At 50.6% G+C, this 20,019-nt stretch overlaps 1 protein-coding gene and 1 long non-coding RNA gene across 4 annotated transcripts in view; both read left to right on the top strand.

Moving 5' to 3' along the window:
- The window catches only part of LOC146351847 (uncharacterized), a 1,244,848-nt gene that overhangs the window by 978,927 nt on the left and 245,902 nt on the right, over positions 1–20,019 (top strand). The window lies entirely within an intron of this gene.
- LOC146351851 (phospholipid-transporting ATPase ID-like) overlaps positions 1–20,019 on the top strand; it is an 81,786-nt gene that overhangs the window by 42,330 nt on the left and 19,437 nt on the right. For all 3 annotated transcript variants that reach the window (XM_084832727.1, XM_084832728.1, XM_084832726.1), the window contains 9 exons: positions 3,048–3,206; positions 5,322–5,410; positions 5,950–6,146; positions 11,234–11,442; positions 12,321–12,364; positions 12,811–12,976; positions 13,131–13,322; positions 13,766–13,881; positions 14,692–14,856. In XM_084832727.1, the coding sequence (XP_084688853.1) occupies positions 3,048–3,206; positions 5,322–5,410; positions 5,950–6,146; positions 11,234–11,442; positions 12,321–12,364; positions 12,811–12,976; positions 13,131–13,322; positions 13,766–13,881; positions 14,692–14,856 (1,337 nt within the window). The remainder of the gene's footprint in view (positions 1–3,047; positions 3,207–5,321; positions 5,411–5,949; positions 6,147–11,233; positions 11,443–12,320; positions 12,365–12,810; positions 12,977–13,130; positions 13,323–13,765; positions 13,882–14,691; positions 14,857–20,019) is intronic.

The following is a 20,019-nucleotide window of genomic DNA, read 5'->3' as shown; positions in this document are numbered from 1 at the left end:
GCCTCATAGACAGCCCCTCTCGGATGTCACGATAACCCATGATGGGCTAATTAACCCATGGCTTAATTACCCATTGTGGGTTATTGTGTTGTCTGGCGGGAGCTTTTTAGGCCACCATAGCTTATTTGGCCAAAATAACCCACTCTGATAACCCACGGTCTGCAGAGTGGGTTATTTAACCCATCATGGCTTATTGTGTCATCTGGCAGTCACTGTGGGTTATTTTGTCCAGCTACAGAGCTGTGCAGGGAGAGTGGTGAAAACCGCTGCCACTCTGCTCTTTGCTGGCTTAGTGCTTAGGAATCCATTAAGGTGAGCAAGCCAGCAGTATAAGGGGGTGGGGTGGGGAATGAGCAGGATTGGGACCAAACCTCATAGCCAGCCTCCCCTACTCAGGAGGCACCGATGCATCATCAAAACCCAGTGCCCTGACACTCACAGCAGTGAAAATCCAGGGTAGCTATAAAACCTTGGAGGTTTGCAGGATAAGGACCAAGCTTCATAGAGATTCACCCCCTTTATGCTGCACTTGGGATTTTTGCTCTCCTGGGGTAATCCTGCAGGTTTTTTATGGTGGATCAGGTGCTTCCTGTCTGGGGGAGGCTGTGTATGAAGTTTTGTCTGGATCCTGCAAACTTCCAGCGCTTTCGAGGTGAAACAGTGCCACTGCTCAGGCGGGAGGATTGCAGCAAGATGGGGTGGGTGGGTGTGTCAGTCAAATTATACACAGTAGCTTAATAAACTACTCCCAGTAGCTTATTAGCCCAGTTGTGTGGCAGAGCATCCTGGACTATTTAAAAAATAAGCTACTGTGAGTAGATTACTAAACCACTGTGGGTTATCATGATGTCTGAACATGGCCTTGGTCTCAGCTTTACGGTGGGTTTCAGGGGTTGCAGGGTTGATGCGAGGATGAAAGAGACAAGGATTGTAGAACATTTTGCATGCTAGGAGTACTACATTGAAGTACTATATTAATATGCGTTGTGAACTGCCCAGAGAGCTTCAACTGTTAGGTGGTACAGAAATGTAGTAAATCAAATAATGTATTCGTTCCCTGACATAGATGCCTGCACTGCAGGCCCTCCACACGTTTAACCAGGGGCAGGTCTGCACACAGAGATGGGAAAGAGAGAGTTGAGCTCAGTGCCCTGGCTTGCCTGAGCAGACCCTGCGCGGCTTTTGGCCTGGTTCTTTGCCCCCACCCCCTTTCTTTTCACAGATCTTTGCACTCTTTGCTTCTCTTCTGAGCCCTTTCCTGCTTCACTTCACTCCTCTGGGAGTTCACTGTTTGAGGGAGACTCTGCATGGTGGCTCCTCTGCGGATGGGTACGTTGGCTGCGCTGTCTCCTACTTGGGCCGCACGCGGCGTGGAGCTTGCTCATCTGTGTGGCATGGCAGGATGGAGAGGATGCGGGCCGTGCACAAAACCACCTCTGCCAAAAGGAAAACAAGGGCCGTGCAGTCGGGTGGGCCACTGTGCAACCAGCCCAGGGCATCAGTCCCTTCTTTGGATTTTGCCAGCGATCCAGGCCATGCTAAATCTGCCTGGCTGCTGTTTGGAGTGAGCTGCTAGAGAGAGCTGGCTTGGAGATGGGTTGATTAGCACCATCCCCTTGTGGCTCATGGGTAAGGCCGTGCCTAAAAGTCCATGTCCTAAAAGCATCCCTTGGTGGGTGGATGCTTTGGTGCTCTGGAACACCTCTCATCCTTCCCACCATACTATGTCTATGGAGCGGGGAGCCACTCCCATGGCTGTGATGGGCAAAGAGCAACTTAATGCACAGCTGTAGGCATGGGGGGCACATGGTGTTCCTAACAGGGTGGTGGTGAAGACTGTTAGATACAGGGCAGTCAGAAGAGCTTATCCCCAGTGACCCCCTGGAACAATGTTTACTTCTGTGTATACTCCTCCACCATTTTCCCCAAGAAAATCATGCAAGGTAGTTCACATCATTGCACGACTGGGTCGTTCTCTTTCGATGGGTGTCCCTGTCATGTTGTTTTTCGTTTCTTTCCTTCTCACGGGGTGGTGATGCTGCTCAGAGGCATCATCACCTTTCCGCAAAAAAGCATTGCACGCGCTTCGGGTGCAGCGACAGCTTCCCCCTGGTTCCCGCCCTTTCCCTCCCCTTGTGCATTACTGGTGGATGGGGACTGGCACGCAGACAGTCCCCCTGCCTATTTCCCTGCCCCCCCCCGCCTCCCCATTCTGTGTTTTTTACAACCTCTGCCATTTGCTCAGCTGTTCACTTGCTGGGAACGTACAGCAGCGGGGCATCCCGGCAAGTTGGAAGGCCGGCCCGCTGCTATTCCGACCTGCCGCTCTGCTGACCTGCCGCCTTGTTCAGAACGCTGCAGGCTGAAAATGGCAAGGACCCCAAGTGGCGCTGGCACAGGAAGGCAACAGGCCCCACAGCCTGCCATCACCACCTTCGCCATCATGACCACACCTCGAACAACCCAAAACAACTGCCCACAGCTGCCATCACACAGCAGTTCATTCACGCTAGGGGAGAAATACCCGGAGAGGTCATGGCGCTCCATTTGTGCATGTTTGGGAAAATACCACATTTTTTCCATTTGAGGAAAACATGGGATAGGTGGGTGGCAATGGTGGGATAATGACTGGATGATGAATGGACCCGCACAATTCAGTGAGTGGCCAGTCATGAATGTGCAATAACCTGGTGGTGTAGAGATACCCTTAGTGTGAGTCATCTGGAAGTAGATGGATAGAGACGAGAGCCAGCCTAACTATGGCGCCCACTGCATTGGCTTGTGCCAGTTGCTGCCTCTCAGCTGAACCCTCCTTCACAGGGTTGTTTGTGAGCTAAAAAAGTGGGCTATCCTCATGTATACGTTGAGCTCCTCCACCTGCTTGCCTCCCTCCTTGCTCCCTCCCAGGAAGGAATCAAACAGAAGTGACGCCAGGTCAGATCACCAGTTTGGGGCTCAACTGAACAAGCCATCAGTGGGAAGTGGGAAAGGCCAGCCCAAGGAGAGACCGTGGTTCACCCCCAGGGGCTTGTCGTGTTTGTCTGCAGGTGAGATCAGGTGTGAAGCACCAAATAACAAGCTGGACAGATTTACAGGGAGCCTGGTCTTTAAGAGGAGAAAATACCCCTTAGACAATGAGAAGATGCTGCTCAGGGGCTGCACGATACGCAACACGGACTGGTGCTTTGGGCTTGTCATCTTCGCAGGTAAGAACAAAACTCAGTGCAGGCATGGAATTGGGGAGGGCAGAAAGAGAGCTGCTGCTCTTCAGCATCTGGTCGGAGACTAGGTTTGCAAAGGCACCACAAAGTGAGTGTGTGCATGTGCATGTGTGAGAGAGAGTGTACATGTATGTATGTGTGATGATGCCTGACCCTCCAGTCACCTTTGTCTAGAAGGTCCCAGTTCCAGAATGGGGAGTGTATCCCTGAGCCTAGACCGCAAGCCTCACATAATTTAGCCCCACCCTCAGTTTTGCCCATTGATCTTGCATGATATTTATTTATACATTTGCATAACTGCCCTTCCACCAGTGGTTCCCAGGCAAGTTTCCCATTAATAACAACAATTAAAAAATAAAATACAAAACTGGCAGTAAAAACAACAGATTTAAAGAGCCAGGATTCAGAATGTATAATGCCTGGGAGAATAAAAATGTGTCAATCCCCCCCCCCCATACACAGACTTAGCTCAGGAAGTGCCAAAGTGGAGGATGAAATTGACAAGTTCTTTAACAAGTGAGGAATATGGTTCTGCTGGGCTAAACTAAGTAGTGTGTGGGGAGCTAAAAAAGTCAAGGATATTTACAAGGGGGGAATATGCCTCCAGGGGCTACATGGAGGGCAGGCAGACTTGGGATTGTACACATTTGCACAAGATCATTAATATATTTTTTTTAAATTACGATGCCATTTGCACAAATATCAAGATCCCCCCCCCCCGCTCAAATAACAATTTGTGCAAATGGCGGGACACGGGGAAAATGCACAAAGCATTTCCAGAATCAGAAAAAAAATCTGCTACAGTCCACCACCGCTTACCGGAATAGAAATGCTGCAGAATCCTGTCAGACTTAAACGGAACAGAATTCCCAGGGTCGCACATCCCTACTCAGGGAGTTGTAGTTCCTCCGAAGAGGAGGAGGATCCTTCCAACGGCGGCATGACAGTTTGCATCTGTAGAGAACGGAGAGCCTGGCTGGCTGAGGCACTGGCACCATGCTGGCAGCACGGAGTATATGCAAAGTGTCCCCCTCGGGGTTTCAAAACTCTGCAGATGTTGTCTTTAAAAACACGCATTTTAAAAACTTATACCAAATAGAGCCCTCAGGTTGGCTGATATGTTAGCAAGCCTGAGGACAAGCATTCAAGCAAGGGGTATTTTATTCTGCCAAGCAAAGGCTATGTTGGACAGTTTGAGGGATGCATTCTAGAACAAAGTACACATTTCAATAAACAAGCAGGGTGGGTAGCTGGCCCACCTGGGATGGTTTAATAATTCAGAAGTATTTTGAATGGCAAAATGCCAGCTAATTGAAGAAGAAAAACGTTGGCTAATCTAAGAATACAGAAACTGATAAGGAAAAACACAACTTATTTTGGGGAAAGGTTTCCCTTCTCCACTCCCCCCGCCCTTTGTCTGGTTACCGGCCAGACAGGTTGGTCAGAGGGCAAGTAGTTCTGGGAAAGCCCCTAGTTTTGGGGGCTCTCACTCCCAGCTCTTGCCATGGCAAATGCGAGAGGGGGCAGAGGCTTCGTTTAAAAGATGTACAGATGTGGTGGCCTCTTCTTGGGTGACTCCTGCTGCCCTGGCACAGGTCTACATTTTCGATGGCAGTGTAGGTGTCTTTCCAAGCACCTCTTTACATACACACTAAAAGCCAAATGTGTGAAACGGCCTACATGGACATAACCCATCCATTGCACTCGGTGGAACTGGTGTCCAGTTTCCCGGCTCCCTGCCTCCACTGGCCTCCTCCAGCACCGGCTTTTCTGGCCCAGGAAGCATAAAGCAGATGCTGTTCAGCTCAGTTGTGCCTGTGGTGGGTCCCCTGGCTGTATCCCACATTCACAGGAATGGCTTCTTGAAGAAGAGGCAAAGGGAAGGCTGCCTTCCCTTCTGTCAAAACGCTGCCCTTCTTTGGGTCTCTTCAAACGCTGTTTCTTGTTCCCATTCCCGGCCAGAGGGCTGGAGGCGTGGGGAGGCAGAGGCAGAGAGCAGGATTGGATGCCTGTCGGGAGGGCTATGTGGGTCTTATGTGCCTTTGATCCCAGAATTAAATCAGACACAGCAGCGCAAATTCTGTCTGTTTGATCTCCCAGGGCCAGACACCAAATTAATGCAGAACAGTGGAAGGACCACTTTTAAAAGGACGAGCGTCGAGCGCCTGATGAACGTCCTGGTGCTGGTGGTGAGTCCCAATCTGCTGTGCTCCATTTCATACTTTCAGCTGAGGTGCACAGCACACGGGAAGGGCAGCTGCTGCCGGGGTGCAGGAGGGTGGGGTATATTGATGGAGGTCTCCTTTCCTGCAACCGGCCTTGTGAGCCTCAGGCAGCAAGAGGGCTCCATTCATGAGCTGATTGGCAGCAGTGAAGGGCAAGAAAAATAGAAGCCATTCACAGGAATTAATCTGTGGAATTTATTGGCACCTTATTTTTTAAAAAAAGATTAGCTCAGTCCATAGAGGACACATACTAGCTACTAGCGGAATGTGCTGTCAATGTACAGGACCAGATCAGCACCCCCTCTCCCATGGGATGGCTTTCCCAACCTTGCTTTGGGGCAGCTGGGCTCTTGGTCTGACCCTGATGGCCCTTCCTGTCCCTGTACTTCGTCTTCTTGTTCTGTGCCCATGAGTTCCTCACCCCACAGGGGAAGTTTCCTGGCTAATAGAAGAGAAGCATCCTCCCGCTCTCCCTCTGACCTGGTCCCTTCTCTTGTTCGCAGATCTTTGTGTTTTTGGCTGCCATGTGCATGACCCTGGCCGTTGCCAACAGCATTTGGGAGTACCGCAAGGGCTACTACTTCCAGGTGTACCTGCCCTGGCCAAAGGACACCCACACAGCATCCTTCTCTGCGTTCCTCATGTTCTGGTCTTATGTCATCATCTTCAACACCCTGGTGCCCATCTCTCTCTATGTCAGGTATGAAGGGGGGCCGGGGGGCCCTGGGCTGGCCCCCACCGTGAAGGGTGGCCTGCCAGCTACACAGGAGGAGGCTGCCGAGCAAGCCTGCAACTCTAGCAAGACGACGAGGGAGCTCTCTGGGTCTCTCTGAAATGGCCTTGGCCATTTCTTTCTCCATTCCAAGCAACTGTTTCCTTTGCAGAAATGGCCCCATCTCTCTCTCCACCACTTCTGGAAATCACATCCTCTGTTCTGCATGGTGCTCCCGTCCCTGCTGCCCTTCAGTTAAACCTTTGGCATGCAGTCACCAAGGAAAGGGCCCATCCCTCCCAAACAGGGACGGTTGGGCAAGGCCTGGACGATGAAGTGGGACTCCTCCATGGGAGACCTGCTGTTCCCAGCAGGCGCTCCTCCTACACTGTTGCCCCCCGCCCATCCTTGCATGAATCCTTTTGTGGGCTGAGCCTGGGCTGGGTCAGCTGGTCCTTGCCTGGAGATGCAGGAGCAGCCACCACGTTCTCAGCGTGGCATACCCTAAAAGAGCTCCAGAAAAGGGGCTGGATGAGCTCCCGGAATAATTGCGCCATGGCGCAGTGACGGCTTACTTAGGGTGATGGTTAGTGAATGCAGTCCTGGGAGGATGCCTGTGACATGAGGGTGGGGGAGCATAGAATCATAGATTAGTAGGGTTGGAAGGGGCCTACAAGGCCATCGAGTCCAATCCCCTGCTCAGTGCAGGAATCCAAGTCAGAGCATCCCTGACAGATGGCTGTCCAGCCTCGTCTTGAAGGCCTCCAGTGTGGGAGAGCCCACCACCTCCCTAGGTCATTGGTTCCATTGTCGTATTGCTCTAACAGTCAGGAAGTTTTTCCTGATGTTCAGCCGGAATCTGGCTTCCTGTCACTTGAGCCCATTATTCTGTGTCCTGCACTCTGGGATGATCAAGAAGAGATCCTGGCCTTCCTCTCTGGGACAACCTTTTAAGTACTTGAAGAGCGCTATCAGATCTCCCCTCAGTCTTCTCTTCTCAAGGCTAAACATGCCCAGTTCTCTCAGTCTCTCCTCACAGGGCTTTGTTTCCTGATAATCTTTGTTGCCCTCTTCTGAACCCTCTGCAGTGTCAGGGTGGAAACTGAGCCAAGAGAGCCCCAGAGCAGTTCTGATTCTGAGGAGGAACAGCAATCCGTGGGAGAGGAGACAGCTCATACCTCACAGGCTCAGCACCTGGCAGAGATTCCTCCTGCCAGCATTCCTAAGATAGATAGTGACCCTGGCAGTGAGGGAGTGCGGGAGGGGGGCTTCTTAGATGCTCGACGCACACGCAAAGAGCGACGAGCGATGGAGGGTGCAGAAAGGAGGCGTAGTGCCCGATTGGCGCGCAAGCAACGGCCGCCTCCCATGGACCCAAGGGAAAGAGGGAGGATCTCTCCCTAGCCCATAAGTTCTGGGTCTTCAAGGGACTCCCTTTCAAACGGGAATCAACTGCCTTCTTGAAGCTTAGGCCACTCTGCTGTTCCTTGCTTTAGTCACTGGTGATTAGCATCTGAAAGAGTCATTAAGTTGTAAAAGGATTAAAGCTTTGAAAAGAAATCCTTTCATCTGTGTCTTGAGTTGGCTATTGGAATCTACTGAGAGAGGCCGCCAAGGAGCTCCTGACATCCAGTTTGTCTGCATGCTTCTTAAAATGTGGTGCAAAGAACTGGACACAAGTTCTCCAGATGAGGCCTAACCAGTGCTGAGTAGAGGGGAACTAGTACTTCCCAGGGTTTGGAAGCGATGCTTCTATTAATGCAGCCCAAAATAGCATTTGCCTTTTTTGCAGCCACATCACATTGTTGGCTCATATTCAGCTTGTGATCGACAACAATTCCAAGATCCTTCTCGCTTGTAGTGTTGTTGAGCCACGTATCCCCCATCTTGTAACTGCATTTGGTTTCTTTTTCCTAGGTGCAGAACTTGGCAGTTATCCTTATTACATTTCATTCTGTTTTCTGCCCAGTGCTCCAATCTATCAAGATCCCTTTGAATTTTGTTTCTGTCTTCCAAAGCATTCGCTATCCCGCCCAATTTCGTGTCATCTGCAAATCTGATCAGCATTCCCTGCACCTCCTCCTCCAAGTCATTCATACAAATGTTGAAGAGCACTGGGCCCAGGACTGAGCCCTGCGGTACCCCACTCGTTACCTCTCCCCAGTTTGAGAAGGTCCCATTGATAAGCACTCTTTGAGCCCGATTCTGTAGCCAACTGTGGACCCACCGGATCGTTGTTTCATCTAGCCCTCTTTGAGCTAGTTTGCTCATCAGGAGATCATGGGGCACTTTGTCGAAAGCTTTGCTGAAGTCGAGGTATATGATGTCCACAGCATTCCCACAGTCCACAAGGGAGGTTACCAGATCCAAAACTGAGATCAGATTCGTCTGGCAGGATTTGTTCTTGACAAATCCATGTTGGCTTTGAGTAATCACTGCATTGTTTTCAAGGTGCTTCCCGATGGATTGCTTTATCATCTGCTCCAGAATTTTCCCAGGGATTGATGTCAGACTGACTGGTCTGTAGTTCCCAGGTTCCTCCTGTTTACCCTTTTTGAAGATAGGGACAACGTTAGCCCTCCTCCAGTCATCTGGCACTTCCCCCTCAAAGAGAATAGACAGCGGTTCTGAGAGTTCTTCTGCCAGTTCCTTTATTACTCTAGGGTGCGGTTCATCTGACCCTGGAGATCTGAACTCATTCAAAGTAATTAAGTGTTCCTTGACCGTATGCCTATCAATCTCAAGCTGCAATCCTGCCCCTTCAGCCTGTACTTCGCCTTTGCCAGAGGGGTCATAGACCCTCTTTTGGAAGAAGACTGAGCCAAAGTAGGAATTGAGCACCTCTGCCTTTTCTTTGTCCTCTGTTATCATTTTGCCATCCTTATTTAATAGCTGAACCACCATTTCTTTCCTCAGTCTTTTACTATGCATGTATCTGAAGAAAGCCTTTTTGTTGCTTTCAGCATCCCTCGCTAACCTCAGCTCATTCTCAACTTTAGCCTTCCTGATGCCATCCCTGCAATTCTGTGCTACCTGCCTGTACTCTTCCTTTGTTGCTTGGCCTTCTTTCCACTTCCTATATGTGTCCTTTTTTGTTTTCAGGTCATCTCTAAGCTTTTTGTGAAGCCCCATTGGCTTCTTCTGTTGTCTTCCACCTTTTCTTCTTGTTGGAATTGTTTGTAATTGTGCTTTGAGAATTTCCTTTTTTAAAAACTCCCACCCATCTTGGACTCCTTCTCATTAGAGTCCCTTGCCATGGGACCTTACTGACCATTGTTCTGAGTTTATTAAAATCAGCTTTCCTAAAATCCAGGGTACACGTTTGACTACACTCGGCTTTTGCTTCCCTTAGAACCAAGAACTCCAGTGCAACATGGTCACTTTCCCCCAGAGTTCCTGCAACTGCTACTTTATCCACTAAGTCATCTCCGTTGGTTAGGATCAAGTCAAGGATAGCCAATCCTCTAGTTCCTTCCTCTACTTTCTGTAGGAGGAAGTTATCCGCCACACAAGTCAGGAATTTCCTGGAGGGGCCATGTTTTGCAAAATTTGTCTCCCAACAAATATGGGGGAAATTGAAGTCCCCTATTACTACTACATCGTGCTTCCTTGTAACATTGGCTATTTGCTTTTCAAAAGTTTCATACTCATCTTCTTGATTGGGTGGCCGGTAGTAGACTCCGACCACCATGTTCCTTTTATTTTTTGCTCCATTTATTTTGATCCAGATGCTCTTGATGGGGCTCCCAAGCTCATCCTCCTGTATTTCTGTGCAGAGATATGTATTTTTCACATACAGTGCAACCTCCCCTCCCCTTCTGTTCCTCCTGTTCTTTTTGAACAAGTTATATCCTTCAATTGCTGTATTCCAGTCATGAGAGTCATCCCACCAAGTCTCAGTTATACCTATCAAGTCATAATTTCCCTCCTGTATTAAGAGTTCAAGTTCGTTCTGTTTGTTTCCCATACTCTGGGCATTAGTATATAGACATCGAAGACCATGTGCTTCATAGTCTGGCTTTCTTCCTACATGTGTCTGAAGACTATTATTGGGCGCTATCAGAGCTGTTCTCTCCATTGCAGTGCATGCGCCTATGTCCATTGTTACCCCCAACATTACATCTCCCTTCCCCGTAGGATTCCGTTTAAAGCCCTCCTGATGAAGCTCTTCATGCTGTGGCCAAACACATTCTTCCCAGCCTTTGTGAGGTGCAACCCGTCCCTTGCCAACAGCCCATCTTCCAGGAAGTATAGCCCGTGGTCCCAGAATCCAAATCTCTCTCGTCGGCACCACCTTCGTAGCCAGTCATTCACCCGGAGTATTTTTCGTTCCCTTTCTATCCCTCTTCTAACTACTGGAAGGATGGATGAGAAAACTATCTGGGCCCCAAAGTTCTTGAGTTTCCTTCCCAAAGCTTCAAAGTCTGACGTGATCTCTTCGTAGCTCCGCTTGGCAGTATCATTTGTTCCCACATGGATGAGAAGAAAGGGATACCTGTCAGTGGGCTTTATGAGTGCAGGCAACCCTTCAGTCACGTCTCTAATCCGTCCTCCCAGGAGACAACTTACCTGGCAGGTAGTGGCAATACAGGCCCCCTCACAACCTGAGGGACCTGGTCAGTCACACAGGAATGTCATTTATGCACCGCCTTGGTGGCTTCTTGGCAAATAAGGGGGCATATAAATGTTAATAACAAATGATGAAATAAATACATTTTCCTCGGTAACTAAATGCCATTTTCTGAAGACAGCAGCTCCCCAGGGCTTTTTCTGCAAGGCCAGTGCCAGGAGCAGATTCCCAGCCCATGCAGTCTCCCTCCAACACCTGCATAGGATTGTTGCATTTGACAGTCTGCACACGGGTTCTACACCAGTTCCTGTGAAGGCCTGTTATAATGGGAAGTGACCTGAAGTGGCGGCTTCCTGTCCAGAGGGTGGGGGAGATGAGTCCAGTTCCTTGGGTGTTCAGGATTCCTCTCTAGCTGCCAACAGTGTCCTGCGGGCTGAGGACAGAGGCGGATTTCTCCTGACAGGCCCAGAATGTTCCTCCTCCTTGTCTCCGTCCTTTCATTCAGCGTGGAGATCATCCGTTTGGGCAACAGCTTCTACATTGACTGGGACCGCAAGATGTACTACCCAGCGAGTGACATGCCTGCCCAGGCCCGCACCACCACCCTCAACGAGGAGCTGGGGCAGATCAAATACATCTTCTCGGACAAGACGGGCACGCTCACCCAGAACATCATGGCCTTCAACAAGTGTTCCATCAACGGGAAATCCTACGGTAGGGGCCCCTTCACCCAGAGGTCTTGCTGCTAGACGGGCATGTGCTTTTTAATCTGATGTAGGGAAAGTCCCAGAGGTGGGAATGTTCAAAAGTTTGCTTTTTCTAGCATGAAGGCCCGGGGCGGCTGCCCTGGCCCAGAGAGGAGGGCTGGTTAGAAGGTGGCTCGTCTTGCTGCTTCGTGGTTTTCTGGGGCTCTGTTGTGCCAGGGTGCCTCTGAGGCTCTCATTTCCGGCAGGGCTATACACAGAGGAGAGGCATTTGTAATGCAAATGAGCATTATCGCCAACTGAGGTTTGCACTGAAGCTGATGGAATGGAGAACCACTTTAAACCTCTGGTGTGAAAGTATTTATAGCTGTTAAGCTACAAAAGAGCATGGCAGTCCCATCCTCAGGGTAGATGATTAGAAACTGGGGGTGGGGAAGGGCGCCTCCCAACTCCCCACATGCCGGCAGGCTCTGTGCTCGAAGAGCAGTCCGCGCCTGGCGGTTGGGAGGTGGAGGGGCACCCTGGCCTGAGAGCCCCTTCCTCCACACCTTGCTTGTGCCCAGTTCCTTGTTATCTGCACAGGGCTACTGTGAGAGCGTCTTTCCCTCTTAAAATACCGGATTAGTGCTGGTGTGAAGGGAAGCCGTGGCTTTGTGGCTGGACAGTCTGCACAAGGAAATGCCCGGCCAAACTTGGCCATGAGCCTGTGCTGAGGCAGCCCAAGTTTGGGCAAGCAACAGGCTGGAAGGGAAGCAGGGACCTCCTGGAGCCCTGGCACTCCTGCCATCTGGCTAGTCCAGGCTGGTGCCACATGGCTGCCCTGCTGTGACTTGCATCCCCGTGTGTTTCGTTGCCACCTGAACACCAGCCTCTGCTTCTAACCCCCAGGGAAGCTCTTTGATGCAGAGGGGCGCTGGCTGGAGGTCACTGAGGTAAGGGCTGGCAGATCCCCCACCACAGTGTTGACCTTCTGTATTGTGAATGTTACGCAGCAGCTCGAGTGTCGTTGCCTCACAGCACTGGCCGTTGCCAGAGGTCGCTGGCCAGGCCATACCTGCCAGGGCGTGACACGGCGAGGTGACTTCGTCTGTGTGTCTTGGCAGGGAGACAGAGAGGAATGAACTGTCCACCGTGTTGCAGTTGGTTGCTTCCTGAAGGTCTCTTTCTCCTCCCCCACCCCCTGGGCCTGGTTTGGGGAGAAGTTCTGATTCTTCTGAGCCTTCCGGCATCGAGGCTGTCAGTGCTGTTCAGAGCAGCCTGGGAAGGGCTGGAAAGATGAAGGGAATCTGTGAAGCCACTTATGGCTGCCAGTCGGACAGGGGCAGACTGAGCGGGGCAGAGAGGTTTTGATGGCGGGGCCAATTTCTTGCTCTTGCAGAGAACGGAGAAAGTCGACTTCTCATTCAACCCACTGGCTGACCCAAAGTTTGCATTCTACGACCGCAGCCTGGTTGAAGCAGTGAAGGCGGGCGATGTCCCCACCCACAAGTTTTTCCGCCTTCTTTCCCTCTGCCACACAGTGATGCCAGAAGACAGGAAGGAAGGTGAGGCTGGGGGCGCCCCTAGCCCCGCATGGCAGAGCAGCTTGCAGGAGGGCCGGCACAGGTGGCACGAGCGGGGCCAGGCAGGCCCAGGGAGGGCCTGAGACACTGAGGCACGTGGATGCGGGTGTGACGGTGCATCCCTTCCTCGCCACAGCAGGCACACTGGCGTACCAGGCCCAGTCTCCTGATGAAGGCGCCCTGGTGACTGCTGCCCGGAACTTTGGCTTTGTGTTCCGTGCCCGCACCGCGGAGACCATCACTGTGGTGGAAATGGGAGAAACGCTGGTCTATGAGCTGCTTGCCATCCTGGACTTCAACAATGTGCGCAAAAGGATGTCCGTCATTGGTGCGTCCCCCCTTCCCTCACCTGCCCTCGCCCCCGCCCCCGCCCTGTGGCTGGCCTGTGCCTGGCTCACATGGCACTGTGCTCATGCCTGGACCATTTCGCTGTGCCCTGATTGCGCCTCCTGATCTTCCATCACAAGCATAGACTGTAATTCTGTAGGGCAACATGGACCTGCTCAGCTGGAGTTTTATTGGCCTGAGGCAAAATTGCAGCTTGTGCTTGTGGTGAGCAATTCCAACAATCTGTTCTCCCTTTGGACTGGGATCTTGCAAAAGCCCCAGTTGTGGCAAATCTCGATGGACTGTGTGAGAAACCCTGGAAGGGAGAGAGAAGACTGCCCCTCCCCTTGCATGGAGAGGGGGCGCACCGCCCCGCATCTTTGGGGGCTCTCCCCGTGTTGCTCTCCAGCGCTCTCACGCCCTGCCCTTCCCCCTTGTCCCCAGTGCGGAGCCCCCAAGGTCGGCTAACCCTGTACTGCAAGGGTGCCGACACGATCGTGTTTGAGCTCCTCCATCGCTCCTGTGGACCCCTCAAGGAAGAGACCACGAGCCACCTGGACGTAAGTGGTGCTCCTTGTCTCGCTGCAGATGCCGCCCCCACCCGTGCCCCTCATCTGACAGCAGGCATGGTGGTTGCCTGCTTGCTTGTCCATTTGATTCCCATCCCGAATTCAACCCTGAAGGGCCCCCAAGGCGGCTTACACAAAATAAAGACAAGCGGTAACATCTGGGCTGCTTCATTGACTCCCTCCAGCACAGGGCAGGGCGGTGCTCTGAGATGGAAAATCCCTCCCCCCCCACATAAAGCCCCTTGGCCTCTTTACTGCCCAGAGCCAGGGGCAGCAGGTGGACCCCAGGGGAGCTACTGGGAGGTCCCATTGTCCCCACTCCTGAGGAATAACACCCTTTTTGATGCCCCTGGACAAAGGAGCCCAAGAGGAGAAGCTGGAGCGCCCTGAGGCAGACTCTCTTGTGCTGAGCTCCTGCCGGGGCCTTGTCTCCGAGCTCACGAAAGGGCCTGTCTGCTGTTCAACGGGCAGTGGTGTGCTGTGGCGGCTGGTGCCCCAGACAATTCTTGCAGAGTTCTGCAGCCGGAATCAGTCTTGGCCTTAACATGTCCAGGCTTTTGCTCACATGTTGCCACTTGCGTCCCCTGTGCAGGTGTGAATGGCAATGCTGGGGGGCCTTCTCCTGTCTCCTTGGGCTGCCATTCCAAACAATATGACCTTTGGGTCTCCTGGCTTTAGAGGGTTTGAACTGCCAAATCTTTTCCCTGTGGAAACCAGAAAGGATGGTTTTTAGGAGAGATATCTTAACTGGTGGTTGCTTTGACCTCCCCCTCCCCTCGATTTTTGCCTGTGTCTTCCTAGGAGTTTGCAGGGGAAGGGTTGCGGACGCTGGCTGTAGCCTACAAAGACCTGGAGGAAGCCTACTTTGAGGACTGGCAGAAACGTCATCGTGAGGCGAGCACAACCTTGGAGGACCGCGAGGAAAAGCTGTCTGAACTGTATGAAGAAATTGAAAGAGACTTGATGGTAGGTGGCCAGAATGGAGACTGAGTGTTCAGGGATCAGCCAGAGAGAGGGGTGGGCAACTTGTTTTGATGTTTATTCGTTCAGTTGCTTCCGACTCTTCGTGACTTCAAGGACTAGCCCACGCCAGAGCTTCCTGTTGGCCGTTGTCACCCCCAGCTCCCCCGAGGTTGAGTCCGTCACCTCCAGAATATCATCCATCCATCTTGCCCTTGGTCGGCCCCTCTTCCTTTTGCCTTCCACTTTCCCTAGCATCATCACCTTCTCCAGGGTATCCTGTCTTCTCATGATCTGGCCAAAGTACTTCAGTTTTGCCTTTAATATCCTTCCCTCAAGTGAGCAGTATGGCTTGATTTCCTGGAGTATGGACTGGTTTGATCTTCTTGCAGTCCAAGGCACTCTCAGCATTTTCCTCCAGCACCACAGTTCAAAAGGATCTATCTTCCTTCACTCAGCCTTCCTTATGGTCCAGCTCTCGCAGCCATAGGTTACTACGGGGAATACCATTGCTTGAACTATGCGGACCTTTGTTGTCAGTGTGATGTCTCTGCTCTTCACTATTTTATCAAGATTTGTCATTGCTGTCCTCCCAAGAAGTAAATGTCTTCTGATTTCCGGGCTGCAGTCAGCATCTGCAGTCATCTTTGCGCCTAGAAAGACAAAGTCTGTCACTGCATCCACATTTTCTCCCTCTATTTGCCAGTTATCAATCAAGCTGGTTGCCATAATCTTGGTTTTTTTGAGGTTTAACTGCAACCCAGCTTTTGCACTTTCTTCTTTCACCTTCGTCATGGGGTTCCTCAGCCCTTCCTCACTTTCAGCCATCAAAGTGGCATCATCTGCATATCTGAGATTGTTAATGTTTCTTCCAGCGATTTTAACTCCAGCCTTGGCTTCATCAAGCCCAGCATGTCGCATGATGTGTTCTGCATACAGGTTGAATAGGTAGGGTGAGAGTATACAGCGCTGCCGTACTCCTTTCCCAATCTTAAACCAGTCCGTTGTTCCATGGTCTGTTCTTACGGTTGCTACTTGGTCGTTATACAGATTCCTCAGGAGGCAGACAAGATGACTTGGTATCCCCATACCACCAAGAACTTGCCACCATTTGTTATGATCCACACAGTCAAAGGCTTTAGAATAGTCAATAGAACAGAAGTAGATGTTTTTCTGAAGCTCCCTGGCTTTCTGCATTATCCAGCGGATATTGGCAATTTGGTCTCTAGTTCCTTTGCCTTTTCTAAACCCAGCTTGTACATCTGACAGTTCTCGTTCCATGAAATGCTGGAGTCTACCTTGCAAGATCTTGAGCATGACCTTACTGGCATGTGAAATAAGTGCCACTGTTCGATAGTTTGAACATTCTTTGGTGCTTCCCTTTTTTGGTATGGGGATATAAGTTGATTTTTTCCAATCTGTTGGCCATTCTTGTGTTTTCCATATTTGCTGGCATATGACATGCATCACCTTGACAGCATCATCTTGCAAGATTTTAAACAGTTCAGCTGGGATACCGTCTCCTGCTGCCTTGTTATTAGCAATGCTTCTTAAGGCCCATTCCACCTCACTCTTCAGGATGTCTGGCTCTAGCTCACTGACCACACCGTCAAATCTATCCCCGATATTATTATCCTTCCTATACAGATCTTCCGTATATTCTTGCTACCTTTTCTTGATCTCTTCTGCTTCTGTTAGGTCCTTGCCATCTTTGTTTTGGATCATACCCATTTTTGCCTGGAATTTACCTCCGATGTTTCTAATTTTCTGGAAGAGATCTCTTGTCCTTCCTATTCTATTATCTTCTTCCACTTCTGCGCATTGCTTGTTTAAAAATAATTCCTGATCTCTTCTGGCTAACCTCTGGAATTTTGCATTTAATGGGGCATATCTCCCCCGATCACTGTTGCCTTTTGCTTTCCTTCTTTCTTGGGCTGCTTCCAGTGTCTCAGCAGACAGCCATCTTGCCTTCTTGGTTTTCTTTTTCTTTGGGACGTTTTTTGTTGCCGCCTCCTGAACAATGTTGCGAACTTCTGTCCATAGTTCTTCCAGGACCCTATCTACTAAATCTAGTCCCTTAAATCTATTCTTCACCTCCACTGCATATTCATGAGGAATATTCGTGAGCTCATATCTAACTGCTCTGTGGGTCTTCCCTATTCTCTTTAGTCTGATTCTAAACTGTGCAATAAGAAGTTTGTGATCTAAACTACAGTCAGCTCCAGGTCTTGCTTTAACCAACTGCATAGATGTCCACCACCTTTGGCTACAATGGATGTAGTCAATCTGATTTCGGTGTCGACCGTCTGGTGAAGTCCATGTATAAAGTTGTCTCTTAGGTTGTTGGAAGAGAGTGTTTGTTATGCACAGTGAGTTGTCTTGGCAAAATTCTATCAGCCTATGTCCTGCTTCATTTTGTTCTCCCAGACCATGCTTGCCTGTAATTCCAGGTGTCGTTTGACTACCCACCTTAGCATTCCAGTCTCCTGTAATGAAAATAACATTTTTTTTGGCGTACTATCCAGTAGGTGCTGCAGATCCTCATAGAACTGATCTGCTTCTGCATCTTCAGCATCTGTGGTTGGGGCGTATATTTGGATCACTGTGATGTTAAATGGCTTACCCTGAATTCGAATTGAGATAATTCTGTCATTTTTTGGATTGTATCCAAGCACTGCTTTAGCCACTTTATTATTAATTATGAAGGCTACTCCATTTCTTCTGTGGTCCTCTTGTCCACAGTAGTGGATCTGGTGGTCATCTGATGTGAAGTGGCCCATTCCAGTCCATTTCAGTTCACTGACACCCAAAATGTCTATATTTAATCTTGACACCTCCCCAGTAACCACATCCAATTTGCCCTGGCTCATAGATCTTACATTCCAGGTTCCTATGATGTGTTGATCTTTAGAACATCGGATACGTCGTTCACCACCAGCACCATCGGCTGCTAGCCGTCCTTTCGGCTTTGAGCTAGCATCACATCTGGGGCTAGTTGAACTTATCCTCTGTTCCTCCCCAGTAGCGTTTTGACCATCTTCCGACCTGGGAGTCCCATCTTCCGATGGTATACCGACAGATCTCTGGTTGTACTGATCCATTTAGTTTTCATGGCAAGAATACTGGGGTGGGTTGCCGTTTCCTTCCCCAGGGATCGTATTTAGTCTGACCTCTCTGCCATGACCTTCCCGTCTTGGGTGTCCCTTCGTGGTTTAGCTCATGACGTCACTGAGGTGCTCAAGCTCCAGCACCACAACAAGGTAACGATCTCCTTTGCTGAAGGGGCAACTTGTAGCCTTTCCAATATTTATTTATTTACTTGATTTATACCCCACCTTTCCACCAAGAAAACAGTGCTCAAGGTGCTAGAATGTTTTGGCCTACAACTCCCATATCCCTTGCCACTGGCTATGATGGCTATGGCTGATGGGAGTCATAAGCCAAAACATCTGGAGAGCCACAGGAGCCCACCCCGATTGATAGGAAACAATCAGCTAAGGTAGAGGTGGGCTGGGCAACTCAAGCGGCTTGGACTGCTTGGGCGGCGATAGGGACGCTCCGCTCCCCTGGCTTCCCAGCTTCCACTTTGACTGACTTTGTGGCGGGGCCATGGGGGGGTGCTTACTTTTCAAGCAAGGGTGGAGTGGCCAGAGACAATGAGCGGTGCAGAGATGTGAGGCAGACACCCAGGTGCATGGCTGCCTTGTGCCTGGGCCACTGGAGGGGCAGCAGAATAGTCTCACGGGGCCAGTACAGGGATCCAGCTTGCTCAGCTTTACCTTTCTTCAGACAGTAGCCCAGTTCCCAAGTAGGATCCAACCCCCCTTGTCAGTCCCTGGAATCTGGCAGTTGGAGGTACCCCATCTTTGTGAAGGGGAGCTGCACTGTTCGATTTTGGGGCTGATTACCACTGGTAGAACTCTCCTCCTCTAAAAACCTCTCATATATATATTTCAAGTCTTGTAGCAATGGGTTCCATGAGTAGGTTAGGTCATTGTTTGTTTGTTTGTTCGTTCATTCATTCATTCATTCATTCATTTATTCATTAAATAGTTTATATTCCACCTTTCCATTTTAACAAAAATGTCCAAGGCAGTTAAAATGATAATTCACCCCCCCCCCCGAGAGAAATCTAAAACAGCAACTGAACAAATTAAAAACTGGGAGGGAGAGCAGAGTGATGGGTAGCCGGGCATGGTCAAGCTCCGGTCAGGCTTAAAGGCTGCCAGAATAATAATCCCTTCTAGTGATATTGAAACATCACCAGGGAGGGAGCCAGAAAGATCCCTTCAGGCAGGGAGCTCTGCGGCCTGGCTGCTGTGACGGAGCATGCCCCATCCCGCCAGCCGCCAAAGGGCCTTCCCGGCTGATCTCAGTGGACGGGCAGGATTTAGGGAGGGAAACAGCCCTTCAAGCATCCTGGTCCCTAACTGTGTGGGGCTTCAAAGACCAGAATGTTGAGTTACACCTGCAACCAGTGAAGCCGTAACAATGGAGGAATCGCAGTCTCCAGAACACCGGCTCGGGTCAGAACTTTTGCTGCTGCATTGCGCCCCAGCTGCAGTTTCCAAACACTTCTGGGAGGCAGTCCCATGGGGAGCACCTTGCAGGACTCCAGTCTCAAAGAAAGGAGGGCACAAATAACCCTGCCCAGCCCGCCTTCTGCACGGGGATGTTTCCTCTGCTCTGCTCACACCTCCATCCCCTCCCCCTTGGCCTTCTCCTTTCCCAGCTCCCTGTTGAGCCACAGAACCCACAGGCAGCCTCTTGATTTTGACATCTGCAAAGGCCCCTCCTGCTCTTCCTCCCCCCTCCCCACTAATCCCTGTGCATTTTCTCAGGCTGGTTTCTTCTCCAGATCCCTCTGTAGAGATGCACCTTTCCTGCCATTCATTGTGCACATCTCTTTTTATTTGCCACTTTATTTTCCAGCAGGCATGTTGGGCCTTCTCTCTTTCTTGCTCTGCTCTGCAGTGAAATACCAAAACAGTGCTCTGTGGCAGTGCGGGTGTGAAGGGTGGCAGGGCAGGCAATGTGAGTGGGCTCCAAAAATTTGTGGCCCCTTCCAATTCTTGGACGTTACGAGCGTCTCCGTCTTGGGATAATTCCATTTCCCCACCCCACCATTAACACACTCTGTAAGTTATTGCCTGACTCACAGTCATCTGG

This window comes from Heloderma suspectum, chromosome 2, assembly GCF_057233095.1.
Source record: "Heloderma suspectum isolate Gila_16-S chromosome 2, 16-S_ref, whole genome shotgun sequence".
Lineage (NCBI taxonomy): Eukaryota > Metazoa > Chordata > Lepidosauria > Squamata > Helodermatidae > Heloderma > Heloderma suspectum.
The sequence above is the reverse complement of the archived record's forward strand: the minus strand, read 5'-3'. Positions and strand labels throughout refer to the sequence as shown.